At 29.0% G+C, this 27,595-nt stretch overlaps 5 protein-coding genes across 7 annotated transcripts; 4 read left to right on the plus strand and 1 right to left on the minus strand.

Annotated features, from left to right (window-relative positions):
- Window positions 1-1,901: 1,901 nt before the first annotated feature.
- LOC113376933 (E3 ubiquitin-protein ligase KCMF1-like) lies at window positions 1,902-10,651 on the plus strand. Of its 3 annotated transcripts, none has more exons than XM_026617046.1 (7): window positions 1,902-2,067; window positions 2,223-2,390; window positions 3,688-3,944; window positions 4,457-4,557; window positions 5,710-5,914; window positions 8,256-8,506; window positions 9,290-10,651. In XM_026617046.1, the coding sequence occupies exons 1-7, from the start codon at window positions 2,052-2,054 to the stop codon at window positions 9,702-9,704; spliced, it is 1,413 nt and encodes a 470-aa protein (XP_026472831.1). In that variant the 5' UTR covers window positions 1,902-2,051; the 3' UTR covers window positions 9,705-10,651. The 3 variants fall into 3 exon arrangements, with proteins under 3 accessions (XP_026472831.1, XP_026472832.1, XP_026472833.1); XM_026617047.1 differs by having other exon boundaries at window positions 8,271-8,506; XM_026617048.1 differs by having other exon boundaries at window positions 5,710-5,908; window positions 8,271-8,506.
- A 336-nt stretch (window positions 10,652-10,987) lies between these two features.
- On the minus strand, window positions 10,988-18,538 carry LOC113376932 (E3 ubiquitin-protein ligase RNF19A-like). The gene is made up of 12 exons (XM_026617045.1): window positions 18,300-18,538; window positions 17,907-18,086; window positions 17,442-17,679; window positions 17,220-17,373; window positions 16,831-17,015; window positions 16,611-16,755; window positions 16,406-16,542; window positions 16,238-16,335; window positions 12,397-12,577; window positions 11,897-12,041; window positions 11,450-11,573; window positions 10,988-11,288 (listed from the first exon to the last, which is right to left on the minus strand). Exons 2-12 carry the CDS (start codon window positions 18,084-18,086, stop codon window positions 11,013-11,015), a joined length of 1,863 nt encoding a protein of 620 aa, XP_026472830.1. The 5' UTR covers window positions 18,300-18,538; the 3' UTR covers window positions 10,988-11,012.
- On the plus strand, window positions 14,230-15,980 carry LOC113378263. The gene is made up of 5 exons (XM_026618792.1): window positions 14,230-14,763; window positions 14,872-14,971; window positions 15,042-15,244; window positions 15,311-15,600; window positions 15,659-15,980. Exons 1-5 carry the CDS (start codon window positions 14,377-14,379, stop codon window positions 15,978-15,980), a joined length of 1,302 nt encoding a protein of 433 aa, XP_026474577.1. The 5' UTR covers window positions 14,230-14,376.
- A 1,085-nt stretch (window positions 18,539-19,623) lies between the features above and the next one.
- Window positions 19,624-23,879, plus strand: LOC113377347 (tyrosine-protein kinase transmembrane receptor Ror-like). The gene is made up of 12 exons (XM_026617633.1): window positions 19,624-19,710; window positions 20,846-21,102; window positions 21,214-21,392; window positions 21,471-21,590; window positions 21,800-21,877; window positions 21,944-22,115; window positions 22,228-22,432; window positions 22,502-22,601; window positions 22,719-23,148; window positions 23,228-23,326; window positions 23,394-23,526; window positions 23,600-23,879. The coding sequence occupies exons 3-12, from the start codon at window positions 21,305-21,307 to the stop codon at window positions 23,795-23,797; spliced, it is 1,623 nt and encodes a 540-aa protein (XP_026473418.1). The 5' UTR covers window positions 19,624-19,710; window positions 20,846-21,102; window positions 21,214-21,304; the 3' UTR covers window positions 23,798-23,879.
- Window positions 23,880-25,557: 1,678 nt separating this feature from the next.
- LOC113376557 (GDP-Man:Man(3)GlcNAc(2)-PP-Dol alpha-1,2-mannosyltransferase-like) lies at window positions 25,558-27,582 on the plus strand. The gene is made up of 7 exons (XM_026616516.1): window positions 25,558-25,933; window positions 26,001-26,233; window positions 26,312-26,529; window positions 26,598-26,879; window positions 26,945-27,143; window positions 27,204-27,399; window positions 27,462-27,582. The coding sequence occupies exons 1-7, from the start codon at window positions 25,701-25,703 to the stop codon at window positions 27,538-27,540; spliced, it is 1,440 nt and encodes a 479-aa protein (XP_026472301.1). The 5' UTR covers window positions 25,558-25,700; the 3' UTR covers window positions 27,541-27,582.
- The last annotated feature ends 13 nt before the right edge of the window (window positions 27,583-27,595 follow it).

A 27,595-nucleotide genomic window follows, 5' to 3' on the forward strand; every position in this document is an offset into this window, starting at 1 on the left:
GTTCATTTTGCTTTGGCTTGTGAAAGCTGTTGACGAATAATCATATTAAGCATTAAGAAATAATGAAAATATGTTTCAAAGTGCATGGACTGATATTATGTGAGAAATCATATTGTGATCGTCTTAATGGGGTTCTACTGTATGTAATGTATAACTATATAAATAACATGTATATACATGTGTATGTACATATGTTATTCTGCGCATTTGTTTTAATAAGTGATAATTTTGCCTAATATTATTTGTACAAAATCTATTTAACTACTGTTGTTAATTACATAATAGTTTAATTTTGTTATAGTTTTCATTGCTATGAATTTTTGCTTGATGATTTTTTCAAAACGGTATTTACAGTATTGTTATATTTTTAAAAGTTCAATTACTGGGGTCAAATTATATATTCATGATGTGAATATATGTGTGTGTTTGGTATATGTACATATATATATATATATATATATATATATATATATATATATATTGCTATGATAAGCACACACATATATCATAATTTATCATTTCAATTTTATTACATTATCTGTTTAGTCATGAAATGAATGAAAAATTTAAGAATACCAAATATTGACGTAACAATAAAATCTTTATTTTATATCATTTTCGTGTATAAGTAATTTAAGTAGTGTACAAGTGGATGTGTGTACTCATGATTATTATTATTTTTTTTTTTTTGAACTCCGAGTAATTTTATGTATTATCCATACAGTATGTTGCTAATTGTTTAGCAGTATTTATTATTTTAATGGATTTTGAGTTATTTAAATTATTCAACAAATCATAGTGACCTTACTAAAAGTATTAAGTATTGTAAATTTAAAATATGTATCATTGATGCATGTATAATAAATATTTTTTAAATAGTATTCGATACAAAGCAAATATGTAAACACTTGTTAGAAAAGACATTTTTTGATAGCCTTTGCACAGATGACAAATTTCAGTCAACGCTTATTAATAATAGTTTATATGTATATATATACATGTGTGTGTATGTATATAACATGTATGTTTATGTAACAAAAGGCTGGAAACAATATATTTTGAAATATGGCCATTTCGGTAGCCTGACTTCAAATATTTGGCAACTGAAAAATATCTATAAGAGATATTTTTATGGACAAAATTATTATTATATGTCTGTATCAGATAATCAATTTTTATTACTCGTTTCAGTATTAGCCTGTAGTACTTAATTTGATGAAATGATTAGAAAAGTTAACATTTTTGGGGTGGTGACTTTATTTGAGATGATTATTATTTAATATTTAAAATTTAACTATAGAAATAAGTTTTGATAATATTTACTACCTGCATATGTTACCACCCATAGCATAATTTAGCTTTAAATATAAATTATATTTATAATATACCATTCCTATAAAGGTGAAAATTTGTTTTTTTTTTTTTTTGAATCTGAATTTGACTAATATTGCATTAATATTCAACACATAAATACATATATATATATATATATATATATATATATATATATATATATTCATCAATTTATAAAATGAATTGAATATCATCTATTCATCTATTATTCCCTATATGTTTGAAAAAATACTGAATCTTTAATGCAAGGTAGACTAACTGCCAGCTTATCAAAATGAAAAAAATACATTTTGGCTATAACTCAATCATTTTTAATTATAAAATAAAATTTTCAGAAATAAATCAGGTTGAGATTACATTATATGTCGCTCTTGTGCAGAATATAATGATCGATGCGCGGAATGTCGAACGTCGTGCTATATATAGCTTGTTTATTATTATCAATGTTTGTAAATATAAATTCAAATGTTGCGCCTCGAATGACTTGTGATATTCCCCGTAGTTTTCATCACTATTATGTTGGCACAATCTGTGACGTCATTTAGCTCAGTTGGGTTAGGTTAAATAAAGATTTTTGTTGCTAATGATAAGTGAAAATAATTCATGATTTAGGTGTCAAATTACGGATGTTTTGGGCTACTCGATATAAGAATCTAAATTAACCATAGTGATCATAAATTATTCGTAGAAAAGTGAAAATGAGTCGCCATGACGGTACGTAATAGGGTGATAGTCAAAGTATAAATAATTACTAGACTTATAATGTTCATTAAGTGCATTCCATATGAATGAATTTTGACATCCATGTTGTGCATTAATAAATTGCATAAATGATTTTGAGAGTACTTTCTGACATGTTGTATTTGTAGGTGTCAGCTGTGATTCCTGTATGAAAAACAATTTTCGAGGTCATAGATATAAGTGCCTAATATGTTATGATTATGATCTCTGTGCATCCTGCTATGATGAAGGAGCTACCACGACTAGACATAGTACAGAACACCCAATGCAGTGCATTCTCACAAGATCTGACTTTGGTATTGTATCGTTATCTCGGGATAACATTTTAGTATTTATTCATTTGTTTAGTGTTCGTCATATGCAAGGATTTACTTGTTAATTTTGTTTGTTGTTTTTAACATTCTAGTCGAGATGTATACAATGATGCCATTAATACTTTGTTGAAAAAAGTACTCACTTGCATATTACATGTCATGTAATACTAACCAGTATTACTAAACATACTAAAGTACATATTAAATATTTATTATTCTTACTTGAGCATCTTGTTTACAAAATGGGAATCAGTGTGTCATCTTATTATTAATTACTTTATCTTTATCTACAAGAAATAATTTATTTGTTGGAAAAGTACTTTTTTTGATCTTATTGAAGATTTTGATAATTAGCAATATGTAAACTTAGGATATTTCTATAATAACAAATAGTTTGTTCCGAACATTTTATTTGTATAATTTAGTTTAAGTTAGATTACATTTTAAAGTAAGGAAAAATCGTTATATACACTTTTTATGGTAATGGTGACAAGTATTTAGCAATGTGTGAATTTTGGACATTTTCTAACATTTCTTTGAATAACTTGGAAATTTTATTCCGGCCGCTATCTTCTATATACTTCAGTAAAAACTAGAAAATTTTTACTGTATATTTTTTTTCTTTTTTTTTGCAAATTCTAAGCCATGTTCACAATAAATATTTGGCTTTAAACTCAATGTAATTATATACAATAAAGTTCAATCATAAAATTAATTTAATGTTTTTATGAACATATGTTAATCGTCCTATATTTCACGTTATTTTTGGGTAAATACTAAATACATAATTAAAAAATGTAAATAATAATTATGAATATGAATAAAAAAAACTAAAGTGTTTCACTATTTTACACTCATAATACTTTTAAAATAAATAAATTTTGTTTTTAAGTAGAGTAATAAGAATTAGTATAAAATATATTTAAAAGCTACCATATTGTAAATTATTACTGCATCACGATTCTATAGTTCAGATTCTGATATTCCCTCTTTATACGGGCTTAAAAAACTTAATGCACCAGGTTAGGTGTGTTTGTCTTCAGCCTATGTAATTGGTACTAGAGCTCTGAATGCACTTACATTAATGCACAAACAATGTTCATTCAGGTCAATCTTGGTAGTAAAGCAATACCTTAACTTGTTTTATTTATTATTATGATAGTATAAATCAAGTAATCTTTTTTGGTTTATCAAGCACTTAAGCATTAGTATTTCATTTTTCCCACTTGAGATTTTTAATAAAAGGCTTTGATTTATTTTACTTTTGTATATTTTGCAGATCTTTATTATGGTGGAGAAACATTGACAAATGAGCAACCACAATCTTATACATGCCCCTATTGTAATAAAATGGGTCTGACTGATGTGACTTTGCAAGAACATGTGCAGGCAGATCATACTGACATATCATTCGAAGTTGTCTGCCCTGTTTGTGCAGCAGTACCAGGCGGTGACCCAAACCTCATCACAGACGATTTCGTGGGGCACCTGACGCTGGAACATCGTACGGGATCAAGAGACCTTATTTCATTTTTGATATCCTTTTTAATAATTGTTAATTTTTATTAAATTTTTAATAATAATTAGTATTGATTATACTTTATAGTTTTTATGCACTCTTTGAACTATTTGTATATGTATATATATATTATATATATATATATATATATATATATATATGTATATAATTTTGTTATAATTTGTATATATATATATATATATATATATTTATTATATATAATTTTGTTATAATTTGTGTATATATATATATATATATATATATATATATATATAATTTTAGTTATGACAATTTCTTTCTTTATGAAAATTTTGTAGAACCAAATAATAACCGATTTGTTTGGTTAATAATTAATTGAGAGAATAATTTTTTGTTAAAAAATGTATAATACATATAATAGTGTACTATGTTTGAAATGAACGAACTATAACAGTTACTATTTCATCACGTACTTAATGATAAATATGAATACTTCTGTTTGGAATAATAGTTAATTTTATATGAATAATTTTCTTAATGTAATGTTTACGATGAGCCATCTGGCATTCGACATGGTGGCGTGCGTCGTATTCCTCACTCTTCGCGGGGGGTTGGCAGCACAAGAGCTAGACGTTCCAATATGCACTTCAGGTAACTAAACTAGCTGTAAGTGGAATTCTGTCTTAAGGCAATTAGGGCATCGTGCCTTAAGGCAAATTGCTGGAACTTCCCGTACCAAAAATTATTATTTTTTTTAAAAACGATTAACATTTTTGAAAACAAATTACTTCGAAAAAATAAGATTTTTGAGAAACTATAAATTTGACAAAAAATTACTTTTTTTTGAAAAAAAAAATTGAAAAAAAAAATTAATTTTTTTTTTTTTTAAATCTTTTTTTTGAAAAAAAATGTTTTCTTTATTTTGACATATCTTGGAAGATCTGAACTTTTTTTCAAAGCAATCGTACTGCTTTAATTGCATAGAGACAAAATATAAAGCGCGTAAGCGCCGCGTCGCTGTCTAACGGGTAAACATTGGTACGGAACCCATAGGAATGTAAACAAAATTTATACTTATTGTTAAAATCTCTATAAAATATCTGATAATTTGATGTGCATATGTCTAATGATTATTTTTGACCGCCAAATGGCATTTTTTTTTTACTTTTTTCGTTAGATCTCCGAAACCGCTAAACCTGCCCTTATAAAAATTTGATCAAATCTTCATCTTGTCAATACAAGTAAAATGTTTTTTGAATTATTAAAATCGGACGCTCCGTTCTATTAAAAACTGAGGTACCGTTTTTGGCACTTTTTGCCCCATATCTTCGGAACGGCTACACCTACCTCCGCCAAAAAGTGATCAGCACGTCTCCTTATCAATACGGATCGAATGTTTTTTAAATTATTCAAATTGCTTTATGCGTGTTCCCGAAATCGTCGACGAAAATTTGTATCCGCACACACATACATACTACGCACACACACACACACACACACATACATCCATTTTTTCTAAGGTATGCCAAAATATTCAGAAACCTCTGAAACGTAAATATATATAAAAATTTTCATTTTCGATTTTTTTGCGATTACTATAACTTACCCTACAGGAAGTTAATAATCTTTTGAAAGATATGGAGAAATAATGTCTGAATAATGTTTTGAACATTTCTTATTCTATTCACAGTTCTTTCAGTAGATATTTGTTCAATATAAATGGTTTTTATTCATGCATTTACATTTCTCAATCAGAGGGTTGAATATTATATTACAATATATTTATAATTTTATTATTATTAGCTCATCTGGAGGTCTTTCTTCATTATCGCCTAGTAGTCGGGAATCCGTTGACCCTATAGCTGAATTATTATCACAATTATCTGGCGTCCGGCGGTCGGCTGTGGCCGCTTCTTCACCTTCGCCAGCTGCCATCACTAGCAACACAACATCATCCCAGCTCCAACAGCTCCACATGCAGATACAACTGGAGCGCCAACAGGTCACTGTGAGTTTTAACTCTTGATTTGATTTTACTTATTCATCGAGTATTTTTTTGTATATTATTTCTAATAACGGGGTATTTTTTATTTATGTATTATTTAAGGGGGTATTCCGGTTTAGAGGCATGAATGTTATGCGATTTTTAAAAGGTTGTAAAAATAAGGCTATCAATATTTTTACTGTATTATTTCACAAGTTAATAATTATTGTTTTGAAAATATATAAAAATAAATAAAAAATAGTCAAAGTTTTAATTCTAGAAGGTGATGAAGAGGGTGGTTTCAAAAAAAGTACCTAAAATAGAATCTAGAAGTCACTTGAAATATATATAAAGTCAAATATTCGGGCATAACATCTATAAAAAATGTAAATTTCTTTCAAGGATTTATTTTACATCCATACGTTTCGGCTATAATCCTACCCTTCATTCAGTGGAAACTAAAATAAACTAGTGGGGTGGGTGGCATTGTGCCTTAAGGCAAATTGCTGGAACTTCCCGTACCGTAACGAAATGTTCGAGGATTACTGAATGTTTTCAAATAGATTATTATAAATATTGTAACATTGTCTAATATTTATAAATATTATATAAACTGAATTGCAGAGTTGAAATTATTTGTAAAGTATATTAGACTATGTCAGAATTAAAAATAAATATTTTCGATATACAAAAAACTAAAAAAAAAAAAAATGGACAAATTTTTTTTTTCCAAAATCGATTATTTTGTTAAGCAAGCAGAAAGTTCTTGAAATCATTTAAATCGGACGCTTAGTTATCTCAAAACTGCCATTTTTTTGCATATTAGCACCGTATCTTCAAAATGGCTGGGCCTGCCTTTGCCAAAAACTATAAACACTTCTCCCAATCATTACTAATTGAATGTTTTTCAGATCATTCAAATCGGATACTCCGTTCTCTCAAAAATACGATTTCTATTTTATGCACTCTTTGCTCCGTATCTCCGAAACGGCTGGACCTGCCTTTGCCAAAAACTAATCAGCTCTTTTCCCTATCAATAGGAATCGGATGTTTTTTGAACCATTCAAATCGGTTGATCCGTGCGCCCTAAAACGTGACTGGAAATTTGTATCCACACATACATACACACACACACACACACATCCATTTTTTCTGAGATATGCCAAAACGTTAAGAAACCTTCAAAACGTCGAGAAATGTAAAAATTTTCAATTCCGATTTTCGGCCCATTACAATAACTTACCCTACGGGAAGTTAATAAAAAGCTACAACAATTGAATTGAAAAAATTATAAAGTACTTACATTTTGTTAATCTTAGTGTTAAAAACAGAAAATTTAATAATCCATGGTATCAGGATATGGTAATGCATGCACTACACTATGTAATATGAACACTATATTGTAATTAAACAATATTTTACAAAATACTAACTTAAAAATATCACAAATAGTAAATGCACAATACAAGTGTTATGCGCAAACTGGTTGAAGACATATTGGAGAAATGTTTTTTTTAAAAGTGTAGAATGTGTGAAACTAATTGCAAAATCCTTGCACACATTTTTATTGGTTTGTAAATTTCAAAAAACTGTCTGAGTAAAGGATATTTGTGTCGCACAGCATGTTGAGTTTAAACTTAAATTCAACAATTACATAAAGCATTACTTACTTGACATTTCTAGATTATCACTTATACGTGTAAACGTCATAATCTAGGAGTTTCAAGTATTTACATGTATACAAATATTTATAAAATAATCTTTATTCCCAAATGTTTTGACATACAATTTGATGTTATCATCAGTGGATATTGAAATTGGTATTTTACATTTAAAAATGTGTACACAGCATAGAATTTTGCACTAACATTGATACGACTAACCTGTCAATAATCATGATTTTTTTGTAAATAGAAAAATAATGAAAGTTTTGTTTCACAAAAATGTAGGTAAATTAAAGGTATTTTGGCACAGAAACATGTATTAACTAAGGTTTCTGAGACTAATACGCTAAAATTTTATTTATATGTATAGATTGAATATTTGCTAAAATATTGAAAACTATTAGTGTAATAGAAATATATAAAAAATACTTGTAAATTGTTTTACAACTATGATTATGAAAAATAGTTGCATTCTGATATTCTGAAGTTACAACCATTAATTGTAAAATGACAGCAAAAATATCAAATATATTTTCAGTTTCTCTAAAAAAAAAATATTACCAGCTGTAATTGCAATTGAAGGGAGTAAAAGTGTCATTGTGCTACTTTTAATTTTTTCAACTGGTTATTGAAGATTGGCTTCTCCTATGAATTAAATTTAAATTACGTACTTATAATTTTTGAATAAATCTTAATTTCAGCCTTCATTTTCACAGGCGGCGAGGCAGCAACTCGAACGGTTGCCTCGACGTCAGGCGCAGTTGTTAGCAGGTAGTGGAGCTGGTGCAGGAGCGAGTTCCGCAACAAATCCGACTTTAATTCAGAGTTCCCAATCTGCCCATAATAGCAAATCTGGGGCTTTACCAACCAGTTCACTTCTCGCCAGTACGTTGCATAACCCCCCGAGCCCATGGCAATCTCATAGTAACAGTCAGCAATTCCTATTATCCAGGTATGGAATTAAAAATTATATTCATAATAATATAATAATGTATTAATAATACATTATTATAATAGGGTAAATATATAGCCAATGGGATTCACAAAAGTGCACCACAACACCATGATTATAATCTATTTACTTATTATAATTGAATTATAATTAAATAAAATTAGTCATTTACAATTCAATTCATGAATGGAACTAAAAACTAAAAACAAAAAAATTACATTTTATAAAAATGCAGAAGTTGCAGTATGTAGGCATTTGATTTGTGGTTGCAATATGTTTGAACTTGTAAAGATCCTATTTGACATGAAAGGTTTATTCTTTGCAAAATTCTTAGAAGTAAATGATGTAAGATTAAAAATTACAAAATTGTCACCAATTGTTAAACAGTTACTCATCGCTCATTTTATATCGTCATTTTAAATTCAATTAATAACTATATAAACTTGCCATATTTTTTTATTATAAATGTTATTAAAATTTGGTACTGTTGATACTTATAAAAAAAAAAAATCTACATCGGGTTAAATCGGGGCTCTATGGCAAACTCCAAAAAGTTTGATACAAAAACGTTTGTGGAGCTTATGGTTTAGATAATATAATCTAGTCACAATAAATTGAATGAAGGGCTGATTGATAAATGCAGATACTAATTTAAATTGAATATATCAGTTATAAGAATATCTTGTTAAACATTTAATTAATATTTTTGTATTGCTTGAATTAAATTATTCATGTTGTCATTGTCTTACACGAAACCTAGCAAAGATTGTTGTTTGTCGGTAGGTTTATGAATTCGTCCCTTTCGGATGGCCAAGTAGCAGACATGGAGCAGTTGCGTGCAGACCGATCTCTGTTCGCGCAGAGTTTGACATTGGCCACGTTGTCTATTGTGGAACCTGAGCCGGAGAACATGGAAGTGGCAACACCTTTGAATGAGAATGATTCCAGCGAGTCAATGAACAATGCAAGTACTCCAGCTCAGGATAAAATACTTGATCCACACCCCAATAGTCAGCAAAGAGATGTTCATACAACCACTGCAGCCGCCAATAATACCACGACCGCCACAAATCATCCCAATAAGCCCCCAACGAAATCCGGAGAACGTAAACCAAAGCATGCCGCCAGTGCTAAAACTAGGGATTTAAAATCACGCGGCGACACGCTGAAAGTGAATCAGGTTGCGGATCGCAGGTAGTGCTGCGATTCTTGGCAACCAAAAAAAAATTAGCTATATAACAATTATAGACACACATATGGTAAGAAAGAGGAGGACACGGATTCAGAATGTTATTTATATTGAATCTTTTTAGCAAGTGGGTGTATGTGAACCATTATGAAAGTTAGTTGAACAAGTGATAAAGATTTGATCCGAACACCTTTTACTTATCATGACCTCATCCCCGTATCTAGTGTGGCTTATAAAAAAAAAAATTATTTCACTAATATAACAGCATATTTTAAAAAAAAGTGTTACTTTAGAACTGAATTCATTTCTTAAACAATTTGGTTCGGGAGCCAATGGCCTTGTCAAGTATAACACAGGTATTTGGTATTATTTATGAAAATTAAGGATATATTTGTTTTGAGCAGATGTATTTGTGATATTGTTTGATATTGTACGTTACTAGTTTTCATGCTATGTTACTAGTTTTCTTTGTACGGTATTATCAAAATATTTCATGTAACAATTGTACTAATATCTGCTTACATCTGAGTATTCTGTCCTCAATGTATTTTATTATTTAATATCATATATTAAATTACATAAATTAATATATTGGATGGTTGAGTGTGTGTTAATCTCGATGAATTATGTAAATACCTTATATAAAACTTATTTTTTTGGAAACTTCTTAAATTATGACAAAACTGTTTTAAATATGAAGAGTATCCAAATTCATATAAGACATCCATTGCATTGTTTAGTAGAAAAAATATGATTTTATGTATTATTTAAATTTATATATAGAATATTAATGACTCACAGTGTAGTGTATATATACATCTACTATAATTTATTATTTACAAATTTTCCCGATAAAAATACTGTTACTAAATTGCTAGGCATGTGATCATGTATTATGACTTTGTCTACATTAGGTGTGATCTTGATAATGAAATATATGAGCTTTGAAATCTCTATTATTCTATATATTCTTTCTGGGTTCTTTTTCAGCTTTTCAATCTAATCTTTTTCAACTATTCTATTTATTATTAATCCCATTTAATTCTACAAATGATATAGATGGTAAATAAGCAATATTAACATAACATTAGTAGTTAATCAAAAATATTGTAATCAAAAATATTGCAATGAAAAATATTGTAATATTTACCAAATTCATAGCATTTATTCTATATAGAACATCGATACATAAAATATAAAACAGATTAATATTTATTAATTTTACAATATTTGAATTTTATATATATATTTAAATATATATATATATATATATATATATATATATGCATTTATGTGTTTATTTATAAGTGGATTAGTTCAATGTTGATTGTTTTTATCTTCAGTCATATTAGCTTGGAAGAACATATTCCTGAGCATGGCAGCTTTTGAAATAGGTTTGATGGCAGGCTTGTCATCTGACTGGCGAGAAAATGTGTACCTTTTGCTGCCAGATATATGTGAGTCTGATTCCTCTCTTAGTGACATGATGCTACACAGGCTTGTCTTGTCTGGAGGATCTCCGTGTATATAGCTTACTGTATCATCAAATCGCACTCGCTCTGAGCCACAATCTTCAGAATTCTCACTTCCGTGCTGAGATAAGATATATTCAAAATTCTATTAATATTAATAGTCATTTTCAATAATATTGGTTTTCTACATATCTCATGTATGGACTGATCTTTAGTCATAATGCAAATTTTATATTTTAGGATACATGCTTACAACAAATTTTACATTTCAATATGACTTACATGGCGATAACTAAGGATGGATCCGGCCAAAGCCTTAGTTGAGGCCGCATCTTGTCCTGATTTCTCACTAAGGCACGTTACTGCAGACGCTGTCTCAGAACTTAAATCTGCTTGAACTTCCAACCTGAATTAATGTAAATAGTTTACTGCTCATACACTTACAATAATGCTGCATGTGACTTATTATTATATCAATATTAATGTGTTATGTTTGGTGTTGGTAAAAATAATTTTTGGCTTTAGTAGTAAAAACATTTTGCAGCAAAATATTACAAAGTTAAAGTAGTGAATGCAATGTGTCACAATTTTCACACTTATTTTTAATTTTAGTCTCATTCATAATGAGTTAATCTAAATAAGAAAATAGCAAACAAATAATTAAGCTTGAAGTTATATAATATTATGTAACGTGAGATTTTTTATATTTGTTAACCGATATTAACTCACCTATGACTGACTATTGAACCAGCAAGAGCCATTGTGGAGCCTTGAATAGTAATCTGGTCTGAACATGTAGGACCATTGAAGCTCAGACTGACTTCCCCGATACTTGTGCCACCTATGCGCGACGCTGTGTCCACACTAGCAGTATCTGATCAATTAAAGGTGAATGATAATCTCGATTTAATTTTTTTCACAAATTTAATACCAAAGTGATTGATAATGGTTTTTGCATAAAATTCAATAATTTTTACATGATGTGAAGTTGAGGATTAATGTGAAAAAATCTAATTGATTACTATTGTAATGATTTTTTATTGATATATTTAGACAAATAAAAATATGCGGATTTATTAAAATTTATTAAAAAGTGGTATGAAATTGGTACAACATATAAAACTTTTTTTTATTTATTGTTAATAATGGGCATTCAGAAAGTGCATTACTAATATGATAATTAGAATTGAGACATTTTTTAAAAAAAAAAATGTGATTTGTGTTCTAGCCTTGATTTCTGGACACAATGTCTTCTTCATCAAATTCAAATTTCACACCAGTGGCTGAAGTAGTGACTCCGCATCCGCCTGCTCTGCATAGCGACACCGGAACCACGCCATATACGTAGAACAACAAGATTGGCACCCCGATGGCTACAGCCAGCCCAGCCAATATTGGTGAGATTATTATCTAACGGCATTTATTTCAATATGAATATGCATTTCAAAAACATTTTTATAATAATTGTGTTTGTACTTAAGTATTAAAATATTAGACTTGAAAGAGTACAAATTCGTAAGATATGTATTCGTATGTTGAGTAATAAAAATAATAAGATACTACATGAGTGCACTAAAACCACATGTTTATACCTATACTGCAATCATACAAAATTAGTCATATTTAGATCATAGCAGTTAAAATCAAAATAATTAAAGCAAAACTAATTAGACGTTGTAAAATCCGATCGAATTAAAGTGTAAAAACAATTATTTTCGGTATTCGGCATATTCGGGGCGAATGAATATCGAATAGTTAAAATCAAAGGCGCCGCCGCCATTCAGCGACAGCATCGTTGATCTTTTATCTTTTATGCGATAAAGAGCTCACGATGGATCTGTATTTTGTTTATATAATATGATATACTGTAATAAGAAAAAATCGTTATTGTATATATAATAATTTAAACTTTATCGATTTTTGACATTATAAATGATTACGTGAAGAACTTTTTTCGGAATATCCACAAGGTACTTTATTGTTACATGTTTATATTATTTAATATGAATAATTCAATGGTTACACGCATGTGTTGCATCAATACAATAAAGTCATTCATTATATTAAATTTAAGCATTTCCAAATAAAAATGCTCTTATTGGCTCTTATCGCAAAATATACAAACAATATTTTTGATCATTTTTTATTTATTTTGTTATGATTAGCATTCCTAATATTGAGTTTATAGGAGAAAATATTAAATGTTTATGAAAGAAATAATTGGAAATACATATGTAAAGAATCGCTTTTTTCATAATTATACCATTTATTTCCCCATCACATGTGGTATTCAAGTATTAGGTATTCGGCCGAATAGTATAAATTGTGCCAAATATTCCAAATAATAAAGAGTAGCCGAATAGTGTTTGCAAAGTCTAGACACAAAACTTGAATATGTAGCGCGTTAGTAATATAACAATTACTGATAGTAATCACATTAATACAAACGAGATTAGACGCCAAAAACCTGCCGAATAGTTGCCGAATATTCGGTATTCGGTGTTTGGATTCGACATTTTGCCGAATATACTATTCATTGCAAGCCTAATTATTACCATAGTCTTTTACACATCATTTGTTTATTGTTGTAAAGTGATCTCAATTTTCGAATTATGATAAAATGGAATACAGCGCAACTTCGCTTAATGAATAATTGTGAAAAATGTGTTAGGTAACAAGAAAGGTTTCAACAAGTGACAATATATTGAAATATCTGTAAAGAAAACTAGTGGTTTGGCAGTATCCTAAAACCAGAAGATAGATCACTCAAGTTGCGTTTTATGGCGTCAGCATGTGTTTAATATGTACTCGTTCTCGTAAAATCAAAAATTTATATGGAAAGTACATTTAATTAAAACCGTTGAAATGAATTATGCTCATTGAGTAAGACTTGAACTGGGTTTGTTGGCATAATAATTACGAATTTAAAATGCATTGGTCTCTTACATATTATGAAATAGAAATAGTTTTTACGAACAACGGTTAAAGTTTGATAAAAAAATGATAAATTGCATTAGAATTGCACATCCAGTGGAGAGAGTGATCAGCCGATCAGCCGCAGCATCTAACTCCTGGCGCATGCGCATCGAGCCGATATCCGTAGGGGTGTGGGAAGCTCGTTCGCTTCCGATCGATTTCCGTGTTGATAAGGAACACCCGTGACGTTTCGTTCAGCCGCACGCGATTGAGAGGCCACTGTCAAAGTAGAAATGGACGCCGACGAAATAGCCTGCGAATCGGACCCGTCGTCCGGTAACGACATTAGCGATGATGAAAGCGACGACCAAGTTTTAGAAATTAATCCCGTCACAGAAGAAGTGTTAAAATCAGTGCTAGAACGACTTCATCCCCAAACTGATGTCGAATTATTTAATTTTGATTCAAATAAAGCAGAAGAATTGGCAAGAACTACCAGAGCCGTCACCCAACGAACACAAAATTGGGCGGTTAAGGTTCAGTATAAAATACTATCATCTGGGCATGATGATCAACAAAACTTGAATCTTGTGCTTAAATTCTTACCGCCTGATCCGTTTGATAAATACTACGTGACGGACGCTGGATTCGATCTGAGAGAAATCAGCTTTTATACTGAGGTTTTTATTTTTAATACTATTAATTAAATCATTAACATGATTCTATTCTTAAATTACTATTAAAATAAGTTTTTTTAAAGTAATTTTTTTTGAAATATTGTAAAACAGGTTTTGCCAGATGTGCTACAATTTTACAAAAATACACTAAAAACCTCAGAAGATATCGAATTGCCAATTCCTAAATGCTTATATACATCATATACTGCAGGTACATTATGAAGATTTTTTTAATGTAAGTTTTGTTATGATAAAATATTCCATTCTTATAGGCAGCTTAGCAAATGATGGGTCCATTCTAAAAGCCCCAGAATCCTTACTTGTTGTAGAAAACTTACGAGTTCAAGGATATACGAGGGCTAATTTTTCTGATGGCTTAGATTTACAAGAAACTGAATGTGCCATAAAAGCTATTGCACAAATGCATGGATTGTTCCTTACTTATAAAATTAAATGTGGTGTAGATCTCAAAACTAAATATTTGGTGAGTTAGGTATATTAATCAATTACAGAACAAGGGGATATATAAGTCATTTATTCTATATTCTAGCCTTTTGATATAAAGAAAGTGACAGAAACATATCAAGTATCGGTTGAAAGAGGTTGGCCACATATAATAAGTTTTTTAGAGCATACACCTTGTATGGAGAATGAATTAGAAGCTCTGAGAAATATTCGGGAATATAGTCAAACATTAATTGAAAACATGCTAATGCCAGAGGAACCATTGGCAACATTAACCCATACAGATTTTTGGGGAAACAATTTGAGATTTAAAAAAGATTGTAAAAACAGTTTTAAATGCAAAATTCTGGACTGGCAAATGGTTACTTACAGCAGGTATACAATATTTTAAATTAATTCTATTAGGATCGAAATTAATAAAAAAAACTTTCAGACCATCAAATGATTTAGCACTCTTGTTAATATCATCAGTGAAAACAGAAGTTCGACGAGAACACCACAAACACTTAGTTAATTTTTATTATCAAAATCTCTCTGAAGTATGTGCAAACTATGGTCTTAACTTAGAAAATGAACTTAGTTATGGATTCAAAGATTTTGAAGAAGAATATAAAAAATCTCAATTATTAGCATTATTGTTATGTATTGGCTGTATTGACATTGCACTAGGAGATCCTGTTGCAGAAAAAAGGTTAACACAAGTGTTAATAGATTTGTATAATGATGGAATAATAAATGAAAGATGCTCTTCATAACAAGGATAAAATTTAACTTAAAAGTTAAATGCAGCAAAGGTCTAATATAGTTAATTCTTGAAATAATCTAACAAATTAAATTGTTGTTTCATATATGACATTCCACTTTGATGTATGTTTTAATGTAATTGTTTGTATTAAAATTCTTTATAATTAAACTATGGGTGCTATTCTTTATGAATTAATTTTCTATCTCTATCATTAATAATGTGTGCCTGTTTAATAAAAATGTATACATCTAAATAATATGCACTTACCGAAGCAAGAACACCACCAGTAATAATACCCATTCTTTTATGTTTTCCTGTGGGCCTATATCTTGCATGCAGTTTCCTTCCCACCCAAACAGGTATACCTATAATAATCATAAATTTAGTATTTAACTAACAAACATTATTCTTTAAATATTTGTAAATGTAAGTTACCTATGATCATTGCTGGTATTGCAATTCCTGCTACTAGCCCTATACCAATTGGAGCACCAACCAAGGTTCCTAGCTGCCATAATAATTTCTTTTTTCTTGACCAGGGTTTTTTCCCCCAGAATGTGCATCCGGAAGGGCTAAAATATTACACATACATAGTTATATTTCACTATTTTAAAATTTAAAATTTAACACAATATAATACCTCAAATAATGCAAATCTGTTATTTCTTTCATGCACAACCAACAAAATTCAGCCCCACAAACTGCACACATCATATGGTTGCATGATCCATCATCCATTTTTACTATTAATACTTTACATCTTGGGCACGGTTTTATATCATCTCCTGTAAAAAGTAAAAAAAAAAAAGATAAAGTAATAATTATTTATATAGAATATAATAATAATAAAAAAAACTAACTATGATAAATATCATGTGATGGAATAGAGCCAATGAGGAGTGGATTTCTAGTTATTCTTGCTGCATCACAAGTTTGATCAGGATGCCATTCAGCTTTGCAATGATAGCAAAACAAAGAACCACAATTAGGACGCTCACATTTCAGCAATGGACAACTGGCACAACCGGCTGCAATGACTGCATAACTGGAAAATTAAAACATTGTAATAGGTAACTCAATTAGCAAAATTATTTTTTAATATTATGCATTCAGTATAATTATTTTGAGGATTTTATTTTTGAAAATAAATCATTTGAACATTACAGGTGAAGAACTAGTAATAGATTTAGATTTAAATAGAAGGCAGCATTTGTTTGTTATTGCTAATGTTTTTTGTATATGAAATCACCTGCAATCTGGAGCTGGACACCATCTTGTATCAGGATCAGATGCTAAAACTCTACGCACCATGAAATCTTCATATTTTTCATATACTTGAGGGTAATCACTTAATAACGAATGTATATCACGAGGATGCATTGCTTCTGAGCACTGAGGACAAGCTAAAAAAAACGAAGGTTGTAAAGTATGTATTTAATAATTATGATATTCATTACTTTGAACTTCTTACCTATATTAATCCTAGATTCCGTAATTTCAATGGTTAAATATTGTATTAAGCAATTCCGGCATGAAAGATGCTCACAGGATATAAGAGGGCAAAATAACTCTTTAGACCATTCCCCTAAACATAACGAACACGTAATCATATCTAAATTATGTACAGTAGTATTATTTGCAGTCACTGGCATGTTTTTATCTACATTGGGCGCATTAGTTTTAGAATTATCTGTGCTTGGACTTCCAACCTAATAATGGAAGAATGAGTAAAATTACTAAAACACATAATAATAAGTAGATGTGAATAAACAGTTTATTAAATAATAAGATATCTAAATGGAATCTTCATCATATTTTAATAACCTTCTATAGATTATGCTAAAATTACATTACAAAATATAAAATCTTTTGGATTATTAGTCCACAATCGTTCATACTATCATCTGCCAATTCCAGAGCTGATAATAGAAGTTACCTGTGTATCTAATTTCATCTGTGAATCTGTATTTGCAGAATTTTGTGTTCCCAAATGGAAATTTGTTTCCCCCTTTTCTGCATCATACAATGCAACAGCTTGTCGGCTTCCCCGAGAGCGAAACAGAAACCTCCTAATTGTGAGTCCGAAATCGTCATTCCTAGTCATTCTGCTGGTCATCTACCAAAAAACGTAATAAACTTGATTCTGCTCAGTATTTAAACTATCCGTAATGTAACATTTCGATTCACGTATAAAATAAAGTTTAATTATTATTACGAAAGTGAAAACACTTGCGCAAGACACACACAATGACACTTAGGGGAATAAATTTAACACAGAACTGGATGAGATACAAAAGGGAAATTATATAAACGAAGAATTGCAAGCTACCTTTTTAACAACATTAATATTACTACACCGCACTCACGAACAGTTTGTCTAAGATTAACTTATTAAAATCTGTGACTGATTTTTTCAATAACAAATGCGTCATTTTTGGGCATGCTATTGTTGGACGAAAGATTTGGTTACAAATTAAGAGAAATCAACAAAAATTTTGTGAAAGATGTTTAAAAAAATCTATGTAATTTGGTTTTTCATTCTAGGATTTATGTTTTCACTTCCTTTGACATTGGTGAATGCGATTAATGTGTATAAGGTTGGTACCACTGACTATGACGTAAAATATTTTGCTTTTGTCTTTTGCGAGTCCTGTCATATGGTACCATCATAGATAAATAAACATGTTTACATGCTTCTAATGGTACCCATCCACTAGGCAACCAGGCAACCTACTCTATTTAGCTAATAATAATGTTTTGCCAAGAAAGTTAGCGTACTATTTGATAATGTATAAACTAACAATAATGAACGGAAAGAAATATTTAGATTTTAATGATTGAAAGATGCACAAAATATATTGTTAATTTATATTTTACATTTGAGTTCTTCTCATTTCAAACATTTTACTCTATATTCATATTTAAAAATTTAAATATAAATAAATTCTACACATAATTTACAAATAAATATGGAAACATATTTTGCCTAAAGCAATTTTTAAAAATATATTTTTGTATTTTATAAAAAAGGTATCGTTTTGGGTCATTATATAACTATGGTCTCATAAAACTGGCAATATATTTAGGTAAAATTTGGTTGCTCCGATCTCCGCCAGAAATGCGAAAATCATTTCGATTGCCCGAACTATAAATGTTTATTATTTTACTACGGATCTTCATAAAAATCTTCAACCCGGGTGCTAACAATTCTTTTGTACTGCTAATTTTTTTTATAATGCTTTATGTCTTGCGAAATCGGGAATATTACTCATGGCATCATGTTTCATCTCTATTTTGTATCTGCCTTTTGCTCAGTTTTTCAGTTTTTCGATTGCTTCGATCATAAATTGCCTAGTGGATGGGTACCTTAAAAGTTTTTATTTGCGAGATGAAGCGCTAGTGTCGCCCAAAATTGTATACAAGCTTTTCTACACATATTCTCTCTATGAACTTTGGTTCTTGTATCTCTTTATATCTCTTCTGCCTCTGTCCCGCTCATTGTTTCGTTCGCGATTAGAAATGTTTTTGTGTAAGCGTGTTTATACTAAGTGCATTAATTTTTGTTTGACATTTAAACTAATATAAATGGCAGTGTTTAAATTATCCTACTGACAAGACGTAGCATAATTACATTTATTCTAAATAAGATTCACCATTATGCTAAAATTCCTATTACACTTTAGTTTTATGATACATCAATGTTACAATGCGGATTTAAATGTCACTTTTAATGAACATGGGTAATCATTTTCGATAGTTTCGTCTGTATTTTAGTGTTTGCACGATTGATCATTAGTTGCAATTTATAATTTGTCTTAGCCGCTTAATAAATGGTTGTCATAGCAATCATAACTTATACCAAATAGAACATTTTTGTTTTATGAAATTTATTTTATTATTGCATATTTCTTAAATGTATCGTTAAATATTGTATGCATGTGACATTTGATATTTCGTATATGTAGAATATTTTTTATTACGTAGATATTTTGTATAAAATGTTCTGTGTATAAATGTCAAATATTTTAGCTAACTGAACAGATTTATTATTTTTATAATAAATTATCAATTATGTTAGTAAATTACTAGTTTTTTTTTCAATAATGCAAGGTAGTTCATATATTGAAACATGGCTCTATAATTTTTTAAAACTATTTCTCATAACATGTATGCAGTTTTAATTAAATTTATATACATAGCAATTTATTTTTTTTCTACCCTAATCTTTCTACTAATTTGTGCGATTTACATTACAGTTTGATTAATGTATGAAATTTGTTTTATAAATGTAGGTGTTATTTATGAATAACTTTCAACAAAATTTATGAAAAAATAAAACAAAAAACTGTACTCTTATTGTTTTTGCGTCAATAAAATATAGAAAGTAATTGTATGTCATTTTATTAATGTTGAATGTATTATATTTTGATATATTATAATATTAGTTAATATTATAATAGTCAGTGTGCCATGCGTTAATCATGACTTAATCAGCATGGCATGATTTTGTATAAAACAGATGAATGTGTCATATTTGATTCGTATTTAAAGAGAATGGATATTTTATATTGATTCATTAGTGCGTAAATATATGAAATTCAATAATATTGTGTTATTATGAAGACTATAATTAGCTAATAGTCAGCTAACTATACAAATATAATAAAGTATACACATATATCTTATTTTTGCGGTTTTACATGAACAACAAATGTATGTTGTTCATTTTTTAATTTGGTACTTGAAATTTTTTCTTTTTACCTTTATTAACGAATAAAGTATGTAAAGTAAATTTAATTTATCAGAATTATTATCTGTAATTAGTTTTTTAAAATGTGCTAATTGCAATAATTTTAATAAATGTGATAATTTTAGCTTTGAACAACCAAGTTGGGAAGATATTAAATCTTCCCATCAATTCGAAAGAAATTCTTTGGATACAGTTAGCGCCCAATCTAGAAAAAAATCTTATGATTTATCAGATCAAGAGTATGAGGGTATTGTCAAGTATATAAAGGTCAGCAATGTGCCAAATTTTTGCAGGATCAATCCGTTTTTGTACCACCCCATTTAACCCAAGAAGATATTGAGAGAAAATTGACTGAAGCATTTAGAGTAATTTCTTATTCAAGGTATGGAGAATTATTTACACAATGAAAAAATTCATAGTGACATTTCATTGCACATCATTCTAAAAATAAAGAATTTTGAACTTTTGCATTTAATTTTTTTAAATGTTTTAGAGATCTCAGTTCAAACTGTGAAGTTTATGCACTGCCAAGTCTATGTTATAGCACATTTCCTATATGCAGAACCCCGGATATTACAAATGCAATGTACTTTAATGAAAAAAGTAAATCTTGGGGAAATAATAAATATGTTAATCAAAATTCTAGTGACAATTTTAATGGAAAATCAAAAGGTATATTTCCAATAAAATATATTTATGAAAATAAGAAATATGATATAATGTGGGGTAATGATGTATCACTTGTTTCAGGATATGTTCCATCTCGCAGTACAGTACCTTTGCGTAGAATTTGCAAAAAGGATTGTGAAATACTGGAAAATGAGCTGTGCCAAAAAGAGTATTCTATAGCAAAGAGACATCCTCATATAGGTTAATTTAGTTATTAGTACTTTTAATACAACTTTTTGAGACCATATAATTTTAAAATTTTATTGTTTTTTTGAGTAATGTATAAACTCATTTTTTTATTAGTTTATGTGCTTTGTTGTATAAACTTAATGTACAAATATTTTATATGTCTATATGTTCTCATATAAGGAAAATGTTTAAATAGTTAATAAGAATTTGAAAATTTCTAGGTCAACAATTAACTCTTGAAGAATGTGTAAATCTTCCGAATGATTCTAATGACTGCTTGGAATTAGGAATTAAACCTGGTTTGTAGTTACTGTTTGTAATTACTAAAAATAATATTATAATAATTTAAAAAATATAATTTTTAGATGTTATACCTGATGATTGGTGTTATTGGGAAAATGGAGAAAAATATCGGGGTACTGCACAGACAACCGTTAGTGGAAAAATGTGTATGAAATGGGGTAATGTTACTGCAGGAAGATTTCCTCACGAGTTACCCAATTTTCCAGAATTAGCAGGTGCTCATAATTATTGCAGGTACTTTCTTGTATAACTGGAATCATTTGCTTAAAACTATATTTATTGAATTAAATCTATAACTTTAATACTATGCATGAAAAGTCATATTCATTATAATTATTTGTTACAGAAATCCGGGTGGTTCTAGTAGTTTACCTTGGTGTTATAATATCAAAATGGAAAAAGAGGTTTGCAATGTGCCACAATGTGCACCTAGACTATGGTTCTATATTGCTGCCGTTATGATCTCCTTGACTGCACTATTATTGCTTACTCTGTTTTGTTATTGGTGCAAAAAATACAAAAGAAACAGTAATACTGATAATATACAAAATGTAATTAAAATGTCCAGTGTAAAATAATTATTATTTTGTTTCAATTGATTTATTTAGTTTTATTTTCAGATAAATTTGCCTAATGTTGATAAGAACATTTATGGAAATTCACGGTTAAACTCACCTATTGAAATGAGCTCTTTATTGACTGCTGTTAATACGCCACCAGGTAATTAATCCTTGGATTTTAAGAGATTTGAAAAAGCACTAAATGCTCAAATACAGTGTTATACATAGACAATATAATTTTGAAAAATGAACTAATTATTTGGTATTAATATAATAGGACGAAGCACAGTGAATCGAGTATCACAATATAATTTGCAAGATGTCAAGTTTATTGAAGAATTAGGGGAAGGAGCATTTGGCAAAGTATACAAGGGAGAATTATCCAAGCATGATGGCACAAAATTATTTGTGGCAGTAAAGGCTTTAAAAGAGAACGCTTCTGTTAAGACGCAAACAGATTTTCGAAGAGAAATTGATCTCATAACAGACTTACGTCATGACAATATTGTGTGTATTTTAGGAGTGGTATTAAAACAAGAACCTTTATGTATGTTATTTGAATATATGACTCAAGGCGATTTGCATGAGTTTTTGATAGCTAACTCACCAAACGAAGGCAAAAGTTTATCTTCTGTGCAGTTTATACAGATTGCAATGCAAATTGCAAATGGAATGGAATATCTTGCAGGACATCATTATGTACACAGGTAATTTTAGATTTTTATGCTAAAATATGTGATTTTTTCATACAATTTCTGTATTAAAAATTAACCTTTTATGATTCAGGGATTTGGCAGCTCGAAACTGTTTAGTGGGTGATAACTTATCTGTAAAAATTTCAGATTTTGGTTTGTCACGAGATATCTATAGTTCAGATTATTATAGGTAAAATAAATGAAATGATTAACTATTATTTGATTCTCTAATGCATTTTATATATTCTATACTTTAGAGTACAGTCCAAATCGTTATTGCCTGTCCGATGGATGCCACCTGAATCAATTTTGTATGGCAAATTTACAACAGAGAGTGATGTATGGTCATATGGTGTTGTGTTATGGGAAATTTACAGCTATGGCTTACAAGTTAGTTTTATATTGTTTTTATTATTGTAACAAAATTATATTTGGCAAAATTTATATGATAAATTTTTTTTAGCCCTATTATGGATATAGTAATCAAGAAGTAATCAACATGGTTAGGGCGAGGCAATTATTACCTTGTCCAGACAATTGTCCAACTTTAGCTTATAGCTTAATGGTTGAATGTTGGCATGAGCAAGCAGTAAGGAGGCCAGGATTTGCTGAAATTGGGCACAGACTCAAATTATGGCATCAGACACAACGTAGGGGTTGATTAATTGGCGTTCTTCAGCAATAGTATAAATAAAGTTGGATGCATAATTTGGCATTTTTTAGATCATAAAAGATAGTAAGTATGCCTGAACATTTTTTTTATATAAATGTTATTTGCGAATTTGAAATGCAAACTGGGTTTGCTATTGAAATTTATTGTTAACAATATTTAATGAGAAAGCATATGTTATGTATTTAAATACAGACAATTTTTTATTTCATAAAAATAATATTCGAAGTGAATAAGTATGGAAGCTATATAGTGGATTAAAAACATATGCTTTTTCATCGAAATACACTTCTTATTATATTTTTTATCCATTTGACTATAATAACCAGAAAAACATAATCTGAGCAAAGTTATTTTTTTTATTATATTTTTGATTAGTGAGATGAGACAATAAATATTTGCTGCTTTTACATTTATCAAAACAATTTTCATTTGAAATAATACATGACAATTTTGATGGCAGTCTCGGACTTATGTTCATCTTTGGTGAGAACACAAATTATATGAAAAAAAAGACTAATCCAACTTTAAGAAATATAAAATAATTATGTACCTTCATTAAACCAATTTAATTATATAGTACCTTAAAAATTATTTTTGAAAACTTTGCGAACATGAAAAACATTAGGCTTGTGTTGTTTACAAAATGTAGATCCAATTATTCAATTTTTTTTTGTTTTTTTTTTTACATTTTAATACTTATTATTATGTTTAAAAGTCGTACTAAGGTTTCAATGTAAATTATGAAATCTACATCTAATAAGAAAAATATTTTGGTCTATATTAGCCTACATGAAAAAATGTATGTGAATGTTTTTGCTAATGTTAATTATAACACTTTTATAATACTCCTGAAAGTGAATTTGAAGATTTTCCCAATGATAGAAAATGATTTCTGATTATTTTCTAAATATGCATATTCCGTTTTAGTGAATATTTTGTTAATTATTTATTTCTTGTATAAATCATATTTTATTATATTGCAATATGTATTGTTGCCAACTATATTTTTACCATTATATATTTGTGCAAGAAGATTTTGAGTAGTAGTGCTGCAAATTATTTTACATAACGTTTTGATATAGATATACTAAGATTGGTGTCATTATATTAATAAATTATTACTTAAGATTGAAGATTGCAATTTATAAAACCTATCTTTGAATGTATGATGTAATTTTTTCAACATGAATCCCTTCAAGACAACATAGTTTTTGTTAATATTCATGATAGAGAAATGTACTATATTTTGTACTATTTCAGTGAGTTAATATAGTATAAAAAAGAGAATTAATAGATATTTTTCAAACTTTTCTTAGTTTTGTGTATACCAGGGGTAACATTCCAGTATTAATGCCCGGTTTAAATTATTACTCAAAATTTTTATATTGTATTGTTCATAAAGACTGATGTTAATAAATAAAATACATATGTAAATTTTGATGTTTGGTTGTCTTCTTCACGAAAAGTGTAATAAAACTTCAAATTCAATAAAAAAATATTCGTAAAAATCATGTTTGTTATTTCTTCTGGACTTTCATAAAATTAAATTTTTGTAATTGGCGCGATTGTTCAATGTTTCATCTTGGTTTACTGTGATATCTCTAGATGTCAGCCATGTTTGTTTTGTCTAATTTGACAGTTGCAATGTACTGTACGTCATGTACACGTAAACCTTAAAATGCTATCAGATAAAATCTGTTTTAAAATTAAAATTGATGATTGATTTATCTACATGCATACATAGGCAATGTGGCTTTTAAAGATATTATTATAACTAACAAATGGCGGCTTAATACGTTTTTCCATAAACACTAATAATTTCAATCAACTAATTAGTGCCTGAAAATTTCATGGACTTGTTTTGAGTCAAATCTCATATTTTACAGTCAAAATGATCACAATAGAATGCTATTTGTGCTGTCTAGCAGTGATAGCTTTACTGCTAATAATTTCAGTAATTTCTATCATATCAATACTAGGAGCACTTAAACTGTATATATGGTTTAAGAAAATGAAAAGAAAGGATTCTGATAAGAAAATTATTGGAATATTTCATCCCTATTGCAGTGCAGGAGGAGGCGGCGAACGTGTTTTATGGTGTGCTGTTAAAACATTATTGTCCAAGTATGCTTTCATCACATTGAATTATTGCCTTATAATTATTTCTTGTAATGCTGTTGCAAAATTTCAGATTTGATCATATAAAAATACATATCTACACAGGAGATCAATGCAGTTCAACAGAAATATTACAAAAAGTTAAAATATGCTTTGATATCTCATTTGATGAATCTCATATTAATTTTATATATTTGAAGACTAGAGGCCTAGTAGAGCACAAAAATTATCCTTATTTCACATTGATATTGCAAAGTATAGGATCAATGTTTCTTGGCTTAGAAGCTCTTCTTAAATTACAACCAGGTTTAATTTGATATATTATCACAACATATATTGATTGTTTTTTTTATCTAACTTCTAATGGCGCTTTATTTATTTCAGACATATTCCTTGATACCATGGGTTATGCGTTTACTCTGCCTGTTTTTAAATATATTGGAAGTTGTAAAACAGCTTCTTATGTACATTACCCCGTTATTTCCACAGATATGTTAAAAAGAGTTAAGAGTCGACTTGTAACTCAAAATAATCAAGAGATAGTGGCAAAAAATCCTATGTTGTCATTTATTAAGATTCTGTACTACAGATGGTTTGCTTGGGTATATTGCGTTCATTCTATCATCTTTATTCATTTGTTGTATTAAAAAAATATTATTTTTTTATTTAGCTTTATAAATGGATGGGCAGATGTTCTGATACCATAATGGTAAATTCAACTTGGACTGAAGATCATATAAACTCTATATGGAATGTGTCATTTAAAACGCACAGAGTTTATCCTCCATGTAATGTTAAGCATTTAAAAGAACTAAAGTTATCTCCAAGTGTTGATGAAATAGTTATTTTATCAATCGGACAATTTCGTCCTGAAAAAGATCATCCTCTACAGCTGCAGTGCTTGTATGAACTGCGTACCTTGTTACAAAATAATGAATCTTTGTGGGAAAAGGTTTGCAATGATTTAAAAAAAAAAAAAAAACTGAAAAAGTTGTGATCAATCTTATAATTTTTTAGGTAAAATTGAAAATTATAGGTTCTTGTCGAAATGATGTTGACAAAGAGTATGTCCAAAATATGATTGACTTAAGCTGCCATTTGGCATTAGAAAATTCAGTAGAATTTTTAGTTAATGTTTCTCATGAGGAACTCTTGGAAAGTTATAAAACTGCTACTATAGGATTACATTGCATGTGGAATGAACATTTTGGAATCGGTGAGACATTTTTTACTATTCGTTGTGATGGCAGAATTTATAAGGAAAATTATTATATAGGAATTGTGGAAAGTATGGCTGCGGGTCTTATAATGATTGCAAATAAGTCAGGTGGGCCTTTAACAGATATAATTGAGACGTCTGTGGGAAGTCAAACCGGATTTTTAGCCAGCAGTGCAATTGAGTATGCTCAGTGTATAAGATATATTTTATCTTTAAGTGACGATGAAAAAGAGCTGATACGATCAGCAGCAAGGTATGTTTGATATTATTGCACAAGATATCAATAATTTATAAGAAACATGTTTTATTTCGCAGATCATCTGTAGATAGATTTTCTGAAGCAGAGTTTGAAAAAGGCTTTCTTCGAGCCATGCTTCCAATTCTAAGTGACTAATATTATATCCATATTTATTATTTAGAGTCAATAAACAAGATAGTATAAAAATATT

Source organism: Ctenocephalides felis, unplaced genomic scaffold (genome assembly GCF_003426905.1).
Source record: "Ctenocephalides felis isolate EL2017-DRISC unplaced genomic scaffold, ASM342690v1 CF-g0.4_SCAFFOLD_01886, whole genome shotgun sequence".
NCBI lineage: Eukaryota > Metazoa > Arthropoda > Insecta > Siphonaptera > Pulicidae > Ctenocephalides > Ctenocephalides felis.

Coding starts and splice junctions, on each gene's coding strand:
- LOC113376557 (XM_026616516.1), top strand. CDS start 25,701: ATGATCACAATAGAATGCTATTTGTGCTGTCTAGCAGTGATAGCTTTA. Junction 26,880..26,944: donor ATGAATCTTTGTGGGAAAAG/GTTTGCAATGAT, acceptor ATAATTTTTTAG/GTAAAATTGAAAATTATAGG. Junction 27,400..27,461: donor CTGATACGATCAGCAGCAAG/GTATGTTTGATA, acceptor TTTATTTCGCAG/ATCATCTGTAGATAGATTTT.
- LOC113376933 (XM_026617046.1), top strand. Junction 2,391..3,687: donor TCTCACAAGATCTGACTTTG/GTATTGTATCGT, acceptor TATATTTTGCAG/ATCTTTATTATGGTGGAGAA. Junction 8,507..9,289: donor CAGCAATTCCTATTATCCAG/GTATGGAATTAA, acceptor GTTTGTCGGTAG/GTTTATGAATTCGTCCCTTT.
- LOC113376932 (XM_026617045.1), bottom strand. CDS start 18,086: ATGACCAGCAGAATGACTAGGAATGACGATTTCGGACTCACAATTAGG. Junction 12,578..16,237: donor CTGGTGGTGTTCTTGCTTCG/GTAAGTGCATAT, acceptor AAATGCCGTTAG/ATAATAATCTCACCAATATT. Junction 11,574..11,896: donor GGTTCAATAGTCAGTCATAG/GTGAGTTAATAT, acceptor ACATTAATTCAG/GTTGGAAGTTCAAGCAGATT.
- LOC113377347 (XM_026617633.1), top strand. CDS start 21,305: ATGTACTTTAATGAAAAAAGTAAATCTTGGGGAAATAATAAATATGTT. Junction 21,591..21,799: donor AAAGAGACATCCTCATATAG/GTTAATTTAGTT, acceptor GAAAATTTCTAG/GTCAACAATTAACTCTTGAA. Junction 23,149..23,227: donor GGACATCATTATGTACACAG/GTAATTTTAGAT, acceptor TTTATGATTCAG/GGATTTGGCAGCTCGAAACT.
- LOC113378263 (XM_026618792.1), top strand. CDS start 14,377: ATGGACGCCGACGAAATAGCCTGCGAATCGGACCCGTCGTCCGGTAAC. Junction 15,245..15,310: donor ATCTCAAAACTAAATATTTG/GTGAGTTAGGTA, acceptor TCTATATTCTAG/CCTTTTGATATAAAGAAAGT. Junction 15,601..15,658: donor CAAATGGTTACTTACAGCAG/GTATACAATATT, acceptor AAAAACTTTCAG/ACCATCAAATGATTTAGCAC.